This window comes from Lygodium microphyllum, chromosome 19, assembly GCF_053477565.2.
Source record: "Lygodium microphyllum isolate KBCC chromosome 19, Lygodium_microphyllum_v1.1.10, whole genome shotgun sequence".
NCBI lineage: Eukaryota > Viridiplantae > Streptophyta > Polypodiopsida > Schizaeales > Lygodiaceae > Lygodium > Lygodium microphyllum.
The window spans coordinates 16,582,357-16,598,941 of NC_141153.1; the positions used below are offsets into that span (position 1 = coordinate 16,582,357).

A 16,585-nucleotide genomic window follows, 5' to 3' on the forward strand; every position below is an offset into this window, starting at 1 on the left:
CTCTCGGATGAAGTGGTACTGGATCTCGATGTGCTTCGTCCGGGCATGGAAAACAGGATTTCGTGCCAAGGCAATGCAACTCTCATTGTCGCATTGCAGCAAAGTAGGACGAGTCTGGAGGTAGCCAAGCTCCTCCAACACTCTCCGAAGCCACATAGCCTCACATGTGGTGGAAGACGCGGCCTGATACTCCACCCCAGTAGACGAAAGGGCTACTGTGGGCTGCTTCTTGCTACTTCAAGAGATAACACCTGGATCCAAGGTAAAACAGTAGCCTGTAGTAGACCGCCTGTGGTCCACATCGCTAGCCCAATCCGAGTCGCCCAACCTGCAAGTACAAGATCTGAACCACTTGTGCCTGCTGGATAATGAAGCCCTAAGTTAGGTGTTCCCCTCAAATACCGAAGTATCCTCTGGGCAGCTTGCCAATGCACCGTTTGAGGTTCACTCATGAACCCCGCCAAGAGACCAACAGCAAAACAAAGATCAACACGAGTGTTGAGGAGCCAAATCAATGATCCAATCAACTGACGATAGCGGGAAGCATCCGCCAAGGGAGAATCTGAATGTGAAGTGGCCTTCCAGTTCGGATCCATAGAAGTAGAAATGGTCCGACAATTCTCCATCGCAAAAGAAACCAAGAGCTCCTGTACATATCTCTGATGAGAGATGAAAATCCCCCTCTGAGACTGATAAATCTCATGGCCCAAGAAGAAATGGAGTAGACCTAAGTCCGTAATCTCGAATGCCTGATATAAAGCTACCTTCGTCTCTTTGACCTTTTGTGCATGATCACCTGTGACAATCAAATCGTCAACATACAACACAAAAAGCACACAACCAGCCTCGGAAGTGTATACATAAAGCTGCCGATCGGCCTTGGAGCGCCGATATCCCAACTGTGACTGAAGGAACGAATCAATCTTCTTATTCCATGCATGCGGAGCCTGCTTGAGGCCATACAAGGCCTTCTTTAACCTGTAGACTTGCCCATCTGAAGATCCAAAGCCAGGAGGCTGGTCTACATAGATCTCCTCCTTCAAATCACCATTGAGGAAGGTTGACTTCACATCCAACTGGTAGACAGGCCATCTCCTATGGCCAGCCAAGGCAAGAATGGCTCGAATAGTCGCCATACGAGCAGTGGGGGCAAAAGTATCACGACAATCAATCCTTGGGCGTTGTGCAAAACCTTTAGCAATAAGGCGAGCCTTGTGCTTGTGCAAAGAACCATCGCTAAGGTACTTGGTCTTGAAGACCCATTTGACGCCAATCACCTTCTTATTCGAGGGGCGAGGCACGAGATACCAAGTGCCATTCCTCTCAATAGCCTCCAACTTGGCTTCCATAGCTTTCTTCCATGGTGCGGACTGTAAAGCATCCTTCACGGAGGTGGGCTCTCGATCCTGGATAACACGGGTCATCAAACAATAGTTAGAGCAAACAAGCTCCATAGAATGTGCCTGGTGCCTCCGTGACCGCCACGGACCATCTTGCGGTCCCCACTCCTCAGGGACCCCCTCGATCCCTGAATCACGGAGTGTGTCACGGGCCCAACGAGGAGAAGGCCGGACCTCTCCGCGTCGCTCTCCATCAGCTGAAGACTCTGGGAGATCCACCGGTGGTAACTCCTCGGGGGTGACCGGTGGAACAATAGACTCTGTATCGGAAACAGAATCGGAATCAAAAGGCGCTGGCTCCAAAGGAATTGTCTTGGGAACCCAACTCTCCCTTGGATCTCCAAGAACGGGATGCTCCTCACCCGCTGCTATGGCCGGAACCTCCACGAACCGCACATCTCGACTGGTGTACACATCCCGCTTGACGGGATCATACAAACGATAGCCGTGGGACTGAGAGCTGTAGCCAACAAACACATGTCTTCGGGAAGCCGCTTCAAATTTATCACGATGAGTCTTGGGAATGTGAACATAGGCATCACATCCAAAAACCCTAAAATAAGAAACATCAGGCTTAGTCCCAAAGTAAGCCTCAAAAGGTGTCATCCCATCAACGGCCGAAGTGGGGGAACGGTTAAGGATGTGGACTACAGTAGCCACAGCCTCGGCCCACAGAAATTGAGGTGTCTGCCGGTGCTCCATCATGGTGCGCGCCATCTCAATCACACTTCGGTTCTTCCATTCAAGAATGCCATTTTCTTAGGAGTGTTGGTGTTAGCAAACTCCTGGTGAATACCTTTATTTGCACAAAAACGAGCAAACTCATTAGAAACAAATTCACCATCCTTGTCGGATCGCAAGGTCTTCAAGTGCTGGCCTGATCGGTTCTCCTCAAAGAGAAGCCAATTCTTGAAGTGGGAGAAAGCCTTCGACTTCAACGCCAAGAAATAGACCCAAGTCATCTTGCTGTAGTCATATGATCAACATGAAGTACGAGCTTTCTTTCAAGGACTCGTTCCTCATAGGGCCACAAAGATCCGTAGATACAAGCTCCATCGGGGAAGTAGACCGCTGCGAAGCTTTGTTGGGAATCGCATCCCTATGCTGCTTTCCACGAATGCAAGAGACGCATGGCTGGTGGCTCACCACTATGTCCGGCAACCCTTGAACAAGCTGTCCACGTGACGCCCTCCGAAGATAATCATAGGTGAGGTGACCAAACCGAGCATGCCATAGCTCTGACTGTGTCTGAGAGGTAAGAAGAAGAGTAGGGAGAGTGGTAGAAGAGTAGACTCACACCCCGAGGCAATAAGGGCGGAGTAGAAATCACCAAATCGTGGCGGCAACTGGGACAAGTGTGTGATCGCCATGTCTTCGGAGGAAATCGGCTTCCCCGCATTCTGAACCTGTATCTGAAGCTATCTAAGCTTGTTGATGTGCTCCTGCAACGAAGAAGACTTGTTCATGGACAAGGTCCGCATCTGCACCTCCAAAGAAATCTGCTTTATAAGAGTCATCCGGTTATACATCTGATCAAGCTCTAGCCATATCTCCCGAGCCACCGTCAAGTGCTCGATGTGGGTTATCACGGCTGTAGTACAAGACAGAAAAAGAAAAGAACGAATTTGGACATTCAGTTTGTTCTAGTGAGACTGTGCCTTGGCCAACTCTCCACGAGCATCGGAAGAGAGTTTGGACTCATCTCTCACCGAGGGTCGGTCGACCTCCTTCTGTACAAGCTCCGCCAAATCGTAAGACTCAAGGATGGCCAACATCATCACACGCCAGATGCGGTAATTGTCGCCATCGAGCTTTTGATCTGCGGGAAGAGCCGGTAAGACAGGCACCTTCCGATCCATGATCGTCTGGAACTCCAAGTCAATCTCTGTAGACATCTTCACCTGTAATGCCTTCACAAACGCAAAAGCAGCCCCCTCTGACTGTGAAAACGCAGCCTGCTAGGGCTCTTTCTTCCGCGTCCCGAACCTTCTTCACCCGCCGGAGGCGATGAAAAAGTAAAACCTGCACTTGAAAGCTGAAAACTCAGCCTTCTTCCTCTTCAGACAGCAGCAAACAGCAGCAAATTCACCAATTGGACTCCTTTTCCGTGCGCCCACACTCGCTTCAGCCTTGCTCCGATGTGCAGCTCTCCCGCTCGCCCTCGAACGTTGGAAACGCAGCCTTGTGTCGCGATGAAATCTCCTCTTCAGGTAGGTTCTTCACTCAGTCAGCCCTTCTTCAGCTCTGATACCATGTCAGAGTGCAGCGATGCAGAAGCGTGGAACCAAGACTGAGAGAGAGAGAGAACGCAGAGAGAAGAGAGAGAGAGAGAAAGAGACAATGGAAGATGAAGATTTGTTGTATAAAGTGTGCTGTATACAAAGATATGCAGATATGTACATGGGCGCAGTGCGCGGGACTGCGTGTCTCCACCTCGACGATGTAACCTGCTGTTCACCTCGAAGTCCGCTGTAGTCTGCACGATCTCCAGCCTGTAATCTGCAAACAGAAAAGTGTGGAAGACTGTGCAGAATATCGGCTATAAATAGCCAGCCAGAATGCGCCCAGAAAAGCAGGTTGGCTGCATTAAATGCAGCTGACTGATCAGTGCAGGTCGGACTGCCACGTGGCAGTCCGACTGGTCAGTCCGACTAGTCTGTCTGTACGGCCAGGCCAGGACCTGATATTGCTAACAGGAAGGCTGGAAACAAGCGTCAGACTGTAGATGAGAGCAAGGGACAACTGAGATTGCGATGTCCTCCGTGAAAGGGGTGTAGGCAACAAGTTGAGAACACTTGTTACCTGCAAAAACGAGATTTTGATGCAGCGGAAGAAGAAGAGAAGTGGATATCGAATCCGCCACTGGTCTTTGCCGTCACTGGAGTGGAGGATCTTTGCCGTTGTTTGAGCAGATCTAGCTCTAATACCATGTGAAAAGATGACATACCAAGAAGATAGTAGGGTTTATGGAGAGGAACACAGAGTGAACTCGATAAACATGGAGAAGAGGAGAAGAGAGAAGAAACTCTGATGAATGGAATGATGAAGATCTGAATCATGGACTGAATGTGATACAAGGGAACAAGGGTGCCATAGCATAGGGAAGATTATGAAGATAGCCATGAACCACGAACCACAATGTCCTCCTGAAGGGATGTAAGGGCAGTGGAAAAACCGGAGAGAAGAGGTGACGAATTGAAGGAATCAGTCATAAGGAATGAATGAGAGAGTGGTCTATAAATAGGCAAAGTCAATCCAGGATGGTGCCCCTTTTTGAGGCTACAAACCTTTAACGCAAATTGCAAAAACACAAAATGCAAACTGTGGGTGAAGGGTTTCTCAACATGGTTATGTCGGTAAAGTGGTTGTTGATAGAGGAGAATTGGATGTGGATGAGGCTCATGACTTCTTTTCACGATTGGGTATTAAGATAGTTTTAACTTCAGCCTATAATCTTGAAGCAAATGGCAAAAGTGAAAGGGGCCATCAGCCTATCATTAAGGCATTAGCAAAGTCATACAAGGACATGATGAAAGAGTAGCTAAGAATGTTACCCTTTGCTTTATGGGTTGATAGGACCACTTATAGTGCAGTTATAGGATATATGCCTGCTGAATTAATGTACGGACAGCAGCCAATCATGCCTATTGAGGAGACTATTGCTACTTGGGGTGTGCTACCATGGGAATAGGGTTTGAATAGAGAAGAGTTGCTAGTCCCACGTATTAAACAGTTAGAAAGAAGGCTTGAAGACATTGAGATAACCATGAAAAAGCTGAAGACTGCAAGGATCAAGAATAAGAAGAGGTTTGACAAGTGACCGAGACTTCGACCACGAGCTATACAGGAAGGGGATTGGGTGATGGTTTATGACAGCAGTTTGGAAAATCAGCATAGTGCCAGTTGGAAGATGGCAAAGCGGTGGTTTGGTCCATATGTGGTAAGGTTTGTTTTTGACAATGCTACCTATGCATTAAATGAGATGGATAGGATAGCTCTAAGGATTCTAGTGGTTGGAAAACGTATCAAGCTCTTTAAACGTAGGGAGTCTTTAGCATATGAGTTACAGGAGTTGGATACTAAGCATGAACATGAGAATATGGATGAAGAAGAGATAGAAGAAGAAGATATTGACATGGTAGAGGATACTTCTTCTATCACTATAGATCCGTAAGACTTTGGCACATACCGGAGGATGTGCAAGTTAGGAGGGGGTGGATGTCATGGGATTTTATGTTTACAGTGTGAAAAATGGAGATGTTGTGGATCATGAAGGACTGCATACTTGGTCTACAGGAGCTTCAGGACAGGTCACAGGATAGAATGCAATGACTCCTTAAGTTCATTTTTTCTTGGAAGTCACTAAGTTCAGCAAGTCAACTAGGTTTGAGCACAGGACATGGAATAAGACCCTATTAGTGACTTAGGTAATTGAAGTGTGTCTATTTGATAACTTTGAGCTGTGTGGGAGTGAATAGGGCCTTCAGCGTGATTTGTGTCGAAATTTGCGGGCATGTGCTGTAGGGGGAGTGCTGGACCACAGGAGGAGCCTCCAAGGCATGCAACTGAAAGTTCCACTAAAAAACGGGCAAGAGGAAGGAGGGGAAAGAAAGATGTATCTGTTGTATGCATTTTGGGAGAGAGGAGAAGAGCTATGGTGCTATCTTGAACAGGAAAGAATAGGGAATCCATGACAAGCAAGGTTTCTTCTTGTCTCATCTTCATTCACGGGGCTTTTCTTGATGCCCAAAGCTTGAATCTTGCACCGGGGATCTAGTGTACCATTTGGGGCAGTAAGAGGAGTGATTTTTCTCGGTCTATGGGCTGTTTTGGACTGATCAAAACGGTCATAAACAGGGCAGCCCACAGTTCACTCAATTTGGAAGAGCTTGCAAGTGATCTAAATGCATGTATGTATTGGATATGGTCCCTAAACAGCAGGGCAATCTTGGACATTCATTAGAGGAGCTTATGATTGGATTTGTATGCATTTTAAAGTCTTAATTGAGGGCTGGAATACTCTGTTATTGACAGGTTATTGATAGGGCTAAAGTACTTCATTGACTTTGATAGGGATTTGTCAGAAGTAATTGATTTATGTCTTAATTGCAAAGGCTTCTACCTCTATTAGATTGAAGCTACATGTACTTTTGAGGTGGATACCTATAACAATCAATGGATGACAACAGCATGGATCATGGATTATGTTTATGGGTTATGTTATTTATTTGTGTATGAGTTGGGCTATTGTCTTAGTGTGTCTTGGATTGCCCAATCTCGCGTTAGCTGAATCTTCGTGGCCTGGATAGAGTAGTCCTCTTGAAGCTTAATAAAGGTCTCCTATTATAAAAAGAGAGACGATCTTCGTATTCCTTTTCATTTAATAGGGATGTTATGTAACGGTAAGTTTTTTTAAAATAATGTGTGGAGATATTCCATCGGTAAAAGAAAATATACAGCAGTTCCGTATACATCATGGCTCTAGGCCAACAAGCCAAGCTTTCTACAAAGCAGGTTAAGGATCCAATGGCTCTTGTCTACTTTTCTTAGGAAGGCCAAGAGTTGACATCTAAGACCAGGGATATCCTCCATTTGGGAGGTTTGTCTACCAAGGCTGAAAATAATGCTGTTTCTACATAGCCAGATATACTTGAATTGCCCTCAAAGAGTTCACTAAAACCATTTTAGGTTCATCTTTTCCTGCATGGTCCCCAAAGAGAACCATCCTCATGGTGATGGACTCGTTGAGATTGGCATCCTTTATTCATTTCTTTACACAATTCCAAACTGGCCTGACTTCAGGGGATTCCCAAAAGAGATGGCTTTTTGTCTCTTCTTTACTCTATACCATACACAAAATGGGGGAGTATCTTGGCCATCTTCTCTTCAACTGGGAGCTTACTCAGAGTTATTCTCCAGAGCAAGCTTCTGAGCTTGTTAGACTTGGTGGTCTTTCAAACATGCTTTAGCCTCCTCCATGTCTTCACACGGGTCATAGAAAATTTCTCTCTCAATGCTGCCCAAGTCTTCATGGAGGTCTGGGCTGACGAACTCCTGATTTGTTGATTCTTCCTACATTGCCAGACATTGGTTCTAGTTTCAGTCACAAGAAACTTAGCTATATGGTCATCATGGGGTACCATTGAAGTAGGAAAATCCCTCCGAGTTTGTTGGTTAGTCTAAAGAGCCACTCCAACTCCTAATCTGTCAACCTGCAATGCTCCTTAATCTAGGTTGGGTCTCTCCAATCATTTAGATAGGGTCCCTAATATCGATCCAAGTCCTGATTCCTTTTGCATGGACCCTTCTAGACATTCTGGGCTTCTCCAACACCGGAGCATTGGGGGGTCATAGGGAAATGAAGAGAGCCATATACTCAGTAGAAGAGACATGGTGCCCTTCATTTGGGGTTACTCTGTCCACTGTAGGTCCTTGCTTAGAGCATTCCAAGCTCTAATTAACTCTTATGCTATCTGGGGTTGGGGTACTTTCACCTTGTGGTCACCTCCAATGGTATTGTGCCATCTTGCTCCTGTCCATGTGGCGTCACAAATCTTAGCATCGCCGAGTCACTCTCGCAGTAGCACAGCCCATGGCTAGTCAACCAGGATTCTTTTGAACATTCCCAAGCACAGTCTTAGAGACTAGGTGAGCATAGACTCTTGTCCATAGCCTCCATGACTCCTGGTTGCTGTTATGGTGTTCTAGGGGATTTGGGTGATTGCTTTCTTATCTTCTTTTCTCCAAATGAAGTTTCTAAATAGCCTGTCAATCTACTCCCATGAGGACTTGCTGAAGGGGATCATAGAAGCCATATAGACTGTCAGGGAGATAAGTACCAATTTGACTATGACTAACCTTCCCGTCAATGTAAGCTGCACCTTTTGCCACTTCTTTATTTTCGCCTCAATTTTGGGTTTGAACCAGAGGAAGCATTGCTTAGAAGTCAGTCCTACTCCAATTGGGCACCCCAGGGCCCAGGTATCTGATCACCTCCCCACACTTGACCAGTCTGAGTCTATGATCCAATAGCCAGGGCTTAGGTTCTTCATAAGAAAGGGGAATTAATTGTGTCTTGGTCGTGTTGACCTTAGACCTCGAAAGGGAAGCAAGATCCTCATATAGTTGCATTAGGCTATCAACTGAATCTTTCTTTGCTGGGACAATGCTGGGATTGTTGTCTGCAAAGAATTGTGCTATCATATAGCTGCCATCGAGGAGTAGTGGCAATCCTCTGATAGTGCCTGCAGCTACTCTCTTGTCCACATGCCTGAGCAGTGGATCCGTGATTAAGGCAAAGAGAAGGGGTGCCAAAGGGCAACCCTATCTTATAGATCTTCAAAGCGGGAAAGGGGAAGAGACTAATCCATTTACTATTACAGAAGTTGCATCATTGTTGAAGAGGGCTCTTACCATGTTGATGAATATAGGACCAAATCCAAAATGCTGTGAGTGTTGAGGTGATGGAATGCCAGCTGATCCTGTCATAGGCCTTGTCGAGATCCATATTCGCTAGTACAAAGTTTGCATCTAGGGTAAGGGCATGATCAATAGGCATGACAAGATTGAGGACAGTGTCCTGGATCTTCCTGCTGAAAACAAAACCAAATTGATGGGGTAGACAATTTTAGCTAAGAGAAATTTGATCCTCAATGCAAGAATTTTAGAGAGAATCTTATATGTGAAGGGTAGCATAATGAGCAGCCTTCAATGTGAGGGTTTAGCTTTCTCGAGGGATTTTGGCACCAGCTTGATTAGCCCTGTATTACATTCATTAGGGAGGATTCTAGTTTTTCTAACCCAGTTAGGCAAGTCCAAAATCTTGCTAGAGTAGGTGTCCCAATTGTCCTCGAAAAGTTCCGGTGAAAGACCATCAATCCTTGGAGTTTTGCCTCTCTTTATAGCATCTAGGGAAAACTTAACTTCATCTTTAGTAAAGGGTCTCTCAAGCAAAAGGGCCTCTTCAGCTTGGATTTTGGTCACAACATCATGCAGAAATTGGGCAACTCTCTCCTCATAATATTCCCCTTCATCGGGCTTGCTCTCCACAATTGAGGAGATATGTTCCTTGAAGACTTGCATGATTCCCCAATCATCTGCAATTGATTCTCAATTTTAGTGATCAATTCCTTTCTTTGTTTGGCTTTCAGGGCCTGAAAGATCATGGAAGATGGACTGTCCCCCAAGAGTTCCCATGAGCCCTTAAAGCTGTATCTTGGCAGCACCAGCTCTATTCTCTTCCAGATCCTTGATGTGCTGCTTTGCCACCATTAGCATCGTCTGCATGTGCTGGTCATCAGGGTTTCTTTGCAGGGTAAGCAGGAGTGAAGTTCTAGTCTTGGCCACACGATAGTTCTATTGTTTTCTCTAGGCAGCTTTTGCCTTTTCGTGCCTTTTACCAAGTTGAGTAACCGCTTGTAAGCACTTTATCCACTTAAAATCTAGGGAGGCTGATTCGTCAACTGCTCCCTTTCAGACATACTGGGGGGAGGGCCATTACTGGTTCTTCCTGCGACAATCATAGGCAAGTATGACTGGAGGGTGATTTGAGGCAGTTTCCTGGGCAAGTGTTCTCACTCTAGTGCTACTACCTAGCCACCAAGCATCGAGATTAGCATAAATTCAGTCAAGTCTGCTTGCCCTCCACATTGGTCCAGCATGTTTGTTATGCCAGGCAAAGGGGGCTGCATCAGCTTGTTGAAAGGCCAGTGCTAGATCCCTCAGAGCATGGGAGCTTTCAAGGTCTCTCCAGGTGTCTTTTTCTGCAACAGTCGTTGTACATTCTCCATGTGATCTATCGGTCATATTCTAGTCACCTACCAATAAGGCGGGTAAGTTGTCCATCTGATTTTTTATGAAATCCTACAACTGTTATCTTTTGGCAAAGATATTTGGAGTGTAGATTGATACTAAGGTCAAATCTTCCCCAACTATAGTGAAGGGAGAAGCCCGAGTAACCCATGATTGTAGTATCTTGACCACCATAGCAAATGCTCATATATGCAGTGGCTTTCACATAGCAAATGCTCATATATGCAGTGGCTTTCACATACCTCATGATACCCTTCACAGTGTCGCAATGTTGCCGGCCAAGTGTAGCCATATAGGGTGCCACAACTCCCACTACAAATGCTATGTGAGGGCGAGTGGTGATCATGGTATACATCAAACTACCCACTGTGGATGCATAAGGGATCTTAACCATGTTGATCTTCTACTCATTTGACTAGGGACAATCTGCTTGATTGACCTTCACATGGGAAGGTAAAGGATAGCCAATAGGCTTAACATCTTGCATATGAAATCACTCAAGCACCTTCTTTATGTACGCTTGCCGTGACAGGTAAATGAGCCCCTTAGAGCGATCATGTGTAATGCACATACCAAGAATATGTGAGGCCTACCCCATGTTCTTCATCTCAAAGCTCTTCTTGAGTAGAGTCTTCAAAGTATCTAACTCATCACAAGTTCTTTTTTTTTTTGCAAATAATGTGTGGCTAATTATATTACTTCAGAAAAAAACTGAATATAAATAAGTGCTCATGCTCAAGAGACTAGCTGGAGCTAATGCAGGGTCACAAATATATCAAGTATATAAGTCTCTCACGGTAGTCTAGGGGAGATGGGGGCAAGAAGCCATGGAGAAGGGATGTATCGCCAACTGGGGCTGCTTGCTTGCATCATGAAAAACATGCCTTGGCCGCTCCAAGTGTGCATGAAATGAAAACGGAGCTCCTGATAAGCCCAAGACTCACCCTGCGTCTGGTTCCATCGGCCGTGGAGGGAGTGGATGATGGAGGTCTAGAGCTGTGCTAAAATTGCATGTATTGAAAGTCTCTCCTTACCAAAAACCTCCTGACACCGCACCTTCCAGATGTGCCATCCAGTAAGACTCCCTACAATCTCCCATACCTCAGAATGGTTTGTTGTGGGCTCCAGTACTTGGCGAATGGGTAGAGCCTCCAAACCAATCACTGTGCAAGACTCATCCTCAATGATGAAGATCGTGTCTTGCATCCCGGTCTTATACAAAAGGTAACGGCCCTGGCTGAGTACCTGCCAATAAAGAGCTCCCCATGAGATACATCCCAGGATGGGTGCTATACGACGGAGAATGCGGTATGCTCCTCTTCACATGAGCTGTGTTGCCTCGCACGACCAAAGGCGGTGTTTTGGAGTTTCTAGAATGTGTTGTGTATAGCGTTTACAAATTCCATCCTTCTGCATCTGGGCTAATCAACTCCCCACCGCCAGGCCTCCATATGCCAATAGCCACAAGAAATATGACACCCTCCTCAGCCTCCAGCTGTCCCATAGGCGGCACTAAAAAGTTTGTCGGAAAGTATCTGTGATGTTGTGCTCCACCTAGTACTTGTTGCGCGAAGATGCCCAGTCCATGTCCTTCTGCATCAATACGTGTTTGCCAATTGTGGCCGTGTACTCCAAAAACCTCGGTGGCTTCTTGGTGACCGTAGTGGCCGGCCATAACCACTCTCCAGGGTCTCACTCTAGCTCATCAAGTGGCCTGCCCTCATAAATCCAGAGGTACCACTCTTAGATCTTCTTCCAAAATACATAAGGGTCCAGATGCCATGATTTCCTTTGAAGGCCAACCACTCGAATCCTCCTCCACGAAAGGACACATAAGCCCTCATCCTACTGCCCTCTGTCAAGAACTAGATATCCCCTCCCTGTATCGTGAAGAAAGTCCCATGTGGGGCGCCGCCCACTTTATGTGCCACTTGTAGGGAGATGCCGGTTGGTGAAAACCTAGCGGCCCATACCTTACCGAGCTCTACCGGCTCTCGTATCAGGGGGGTCAAGCCACTCTTGAGGTATGGCTACGTCGATCTCCCTTCTCCACTCAACTCCTCTCTGGCAACCTGATGCCCGCTGCAACACCTCTCGGTCCGCCATCCTGTACACCTCTTGCCACGTCCTGATGGTACAAGCCAGTCCGGCCTCCCAACCAATGCACTGAATGTGGGGGTGCTCGCCAATCTGTACCCCCTCCCAATCTTCGACCTGGGGTTTCCAAATTACCGGCTGGCAGTCTATCTCCTCCTGGCAACCTGGGGGGCTTTGAATGAGGGTCTTATGAAGGCCTTGCCATACTTGAAGTAGGTTGCGGAGGAAAGGAGGATCTAGGGGGCGTGATCTGTGCCGTCATGAAGATGCACCTCAAGGATGATCTCCAATCCCCACCAAGCCTCGGTCTGCACTCCTGGAGGCCCTCTTGCAATAGGACCTTCCATGTGTGTCCACGTGGTGTGAGACCGCAGACTACTAGCTTACCCAAAAGGGCTAGACTCTGATACTCTAGGTCTATGATCCCAAGCCCTCCCTCTGGCCGATGCTGTATGATGGTCGCCCATGCTACCTTGGCTTAGGAGTCCCTGGAACTGTTGGACTTGGCCTAGAGAAAATTCCGCACAAGGCGGCGAAGCTACACTACATAGGACGCGGAGAAGCATCAACATGAGGCAATGTACCAGGCTGTTGCTAGGAGGACATGGTTAACCACCAGGGCTCAGTCCACTAGGGAAAGATGAGCCGTACTCCTGTAAGTTAGCTTCCTCCGAATAGAGTCGAGGAGGATTGGAAGAAACTGTTGGGTAGGAGTGATGTCGAGTTCTCTAACATCAGCTCATTGTCCTCTATGTATAGTGCTGTATCATCTGTATACTCTGAGTCTAGTAGCTCCCTCTCCTCTTGTTTACCACAGCACAAAGGAACGGAAAATGGAGTAGAAGTGTGGAAAAAATGGAAGCTTGGAAATTTGAATGAATTAAACGACGGTGTCGCCTCGAAAAAAGAAAAGAGTAAAAGCGCGCCATTAAATACGAAGGCGCTCTTGAATCTTTGTAAAAAGAGCGCCGGGCTCACTCCTGTGTAAATTATATGCATTAGTGGAAACAGGATGAGTTGGAACGGTGGGAAATAGGAAAAGAGGGCCTAGGCTAATGGCCGGCCATGTAAAAAAGTATGGATAACCGCCCAAAAAGTAGGGCATGTATATAAAGTTCAAAAGTGAATGAGAAGTTCATTCTTGGGTATGGCTAAAGCTTCTTCCTTTTCCTCTCTTGCTTCTTACCTTCATGCTTGTGCTTGAGTGAGGGATTGAGGGATTGAGGGAGTGTGAGGGAGTGAGTGTGAGAGAGTGAGGGATCATGGAGAAGAAGCTTCCCATCTTCTTCCTTCATTGTTCCTTCCCTTCTCCTATTTTCTTGTCTCGCACGGCTATGGGGGATGGAGCTTGACGGAGGGGGCTTGAACTTGCCACAAGGATCGTGGAGCTACCAAAGTGTGAGAGAGAGGAGGGGACCCGATCGAACATCAAGGTAAGCTCACTACATCCGCAAGGTAGGTATTGCGCATCGGCTATGTGAGAGGTAGCCATGGCCGCTTGGCTTGAAACGCTTGATCAATAAGCGGTCTGTAGGTCTCGGGGTAGAGCTTTGTAGATCCCCTATATTTTGGTTCCATTGTCGGGACCGACGGAATCGAGCCTTGAGCACCACGCGCATCAAATCGAGCATGGCAGTAGGGTTTGTAGCATGAACCGGTGCTCGAGATAGTTAGGAGGATTAGGAGGTTTTAATCCTTGGAGTAAGTAAGTATTTTGATTTGCTGCTGAATGTTAGAGTAGGACCATCTGTCTTTATTTCTATTTCTGATTTCTGTTGCAATAGGTTAAGGGTAGGATAGGAAAAAGAAGGGAACAGAAGGGTTCTGCTACTACTGGAGATAGGGAAGTTGGGACGCAGATTCAGATATTTGGCTGGAGGAGTGTATGAGTTTAATCTCTGAGTCTACAGAAGACTGAGGGAGGTAATAAGGGGCCCAGGAGACCAGGGGAGGCCACATTTGACACCCTGCCTTCTGAGAAGACTGTGAGCTTGAGAGCTCGGGAGAGAGCGAGAGAGCTGCGGGAGATCGTGAAGTGATGATCGATCGAGCGCCCCATCGCTTCGAGGTATGCCAGACGTTTACCTCTGTTGCTCGCATTTATTTGGAAAGCGCGGCACGATTTGATAGAGTAGGCGTTGACCTAAGGGCGCCGTGCGCAACTTGCGGGCCGTCGGCTGCGCCGTCGGACCAATCCATCCGATTCCCAGAATCGGACCGTCCGATTTCGAGAGTTGGACAGTCTGACTTCCATAATCAAACCAGCCGAAAGAGAATCGGACCGTTGGTCCGATCCGACTCTTATAATCGGACCAGCCCATCAAGTCAGGCCATGTGTCCTAGTCCCGGACTTGAGCTGCTCGACTCATTGTAGTGGTCGGACCATCCCCGTCCGACTAAGGGAAGTCGGACCTAAGTAAGACTGGACCAATCCGTCCGATTCCCGGAATCGGACCAGTCCGCCAGAGCTTGAATAGAAGGTTGTTCACCTAGGCCATAGTCCTGGGTACCTTGGTCACGTCTCTGATCCCCCAGGGAACCCAGTTTAATCTTGGAAGTTGGAGACCAAACAAGGTGATCGAAGATTCGCCCCGAATAGCTAGACACCAGGCGGACATAATTTGGAATTGGACGTGATGTTTGGCGACCAGCCAACCAACTAACCAAACCCTGAAGCAGAATAGGGAATGCAACAGGGTCTTTCTGTAAGACTTTAGATTGGCCAGGACGTGCGCCTAGAGCCACATCAGGCTACGAACGTAGGTAGTAGGGTGGAGTCTGCATCAGGTATTTAGTGCATTCTCACCTCATCTTCTGATTTCATCACCTAGGGTGCACTACAAGGAAAGGAAAAGCCTGCTTCCATACTGAGCACTAGAAAGCACGAAGCACAAGTTGTGGATAAGATTAACGACGGTTTCCAGTAAGAAGGAGCTCAACAGGAAACATAATAACATCAAGGAACCCACTACTAGGAGAGGATCCCAAAGCATAGTTGGCTACTAGAGAACCCCATCTGTAGGGCCCTAAGAGGACACAAAGATCTGGAAGACAACAACATAGAGAATCGGATGCTGCCAGAGTTAAGTTGATCGACGACCTGGTGAAACTGGAAGTGGAAGCAATGTCAGGATCTCAAGGCGGACAAGGAGAGTGGACTTGGGAGAATTCCCAGTCATGGTGCAGGAGTTAGTCAACGAGTATGACTTGCTGGCCACGACGGTAGTTCAGGGTAGGCTAGTAGAGGAAGTGGTAGCAACCCTAGAAGAGGAAAGAAAGGCGATTAGAAGTCGCCTATAACCATGAGCAAAAGGCTAGGAAACTCCAACAAGACGTGGATATGTACGAGGCCCGGCGCGTGCTAGCCTTGGCTGGAGTAGCAAAAGCAGGACCAAATGTAGAGAGAGAGCGGGCAGTGGAGATTGACTTATCATTAAGTGAACTTGTAGCCAGGTGGCTCATGGACAACATGGCTGCTGAGCAGGGCGCAACAGCCTTAGCCACAGTCTTACTCTTAGGATTAGGGGTCACACAAGGGGCAATCTAGGATCCCTATAGTGGCGAAACAACTGGACAAGTATGAACCTAGCAACGACCCATATAGCTTTGTGGAGCAGTTCGAACAAGTTTGTGAAGCAAACGGCCTCACAGACCCTGCACAACGCTCGCAAGATTTTGGGTTGTGCTTAGGTGATAAGGGGAGGGTGTGGTACACTAGTCTAGATGCAGCCGAGCGCGGGAACTTTGCCCATCTTAAAGACCAATTTGTCAAGAGGTTCTCTAAGGCAGGATACTCCGACAACCTCATCGTCCGCTCGATGAACGCCAGTCAGAGGGAAAAGGAGGATGTGAGAGACTATGTCACATATATACGTAGCCTCTTCAAGAGGATTCCGGCCAATGAGCGATCTAACGAGAAGGCTGTGTCTATAGTGTTCATAAATGGAATCCATAGCGAGGAACTCTACAAGGCCTTGGCTAGTAACTCCACCCTACACAGAGATGTGCTAGCTAGGGTTTTTGATGAAGCAATAAGGGTGGACGACCAGCTTAGGGAGCGAAGCATGAGGAACACCAGTGGGGATGGTACAGGCCAGAGGGCTTTAGAGCGGTCAACAACGTCGGGTGAGAGAGAGAGCTCTAGCGCACGGGATAAGGGAAAGGGAGTTGACCAAGGCCAGGACCTGGCTGAGGTGAGGATGGAGCTTGCACGTTTGCAAGAACAAATAAGGAAGCCTACGCGAACTCACGTGCAGTGTATACACTGTGGTGGAAAC

At 47.3% G+C, this 16,585-nt stretch overlaps 1 protein-coding gene across 10 annotated transcripts in view; it reads left to right on the forward strand.

Moving 5' to 3' along the window:
- Positions 1–16,585, forward strand: part of LOC148019603 (protein NRT1/ PTR FAMILY 8.3-like) — a 124,395-nt gene that overhangs the window by 22,894 nt on the left and 84,916 nt on the right. The window contains exon 7 of one of the 10 annotated variants that reach the window (XM_087699696.1): positions 5,925–6,470. The exons of the other annotated variants lie outside the window; for them this stretch is intronic. Within the exon in view, the coding sequence (XP_087555822.1) occupies positions 5,925–6,094 (170 nt within the window). The 3' untranslated portion in view covers positions 6,095–6,470. Of the gene's footprint in view, positions 1–5,924; positions 6,471–16,585 lie in introns of those variants that run through there. 10 annotated transcript variants of the gene reach the window in all.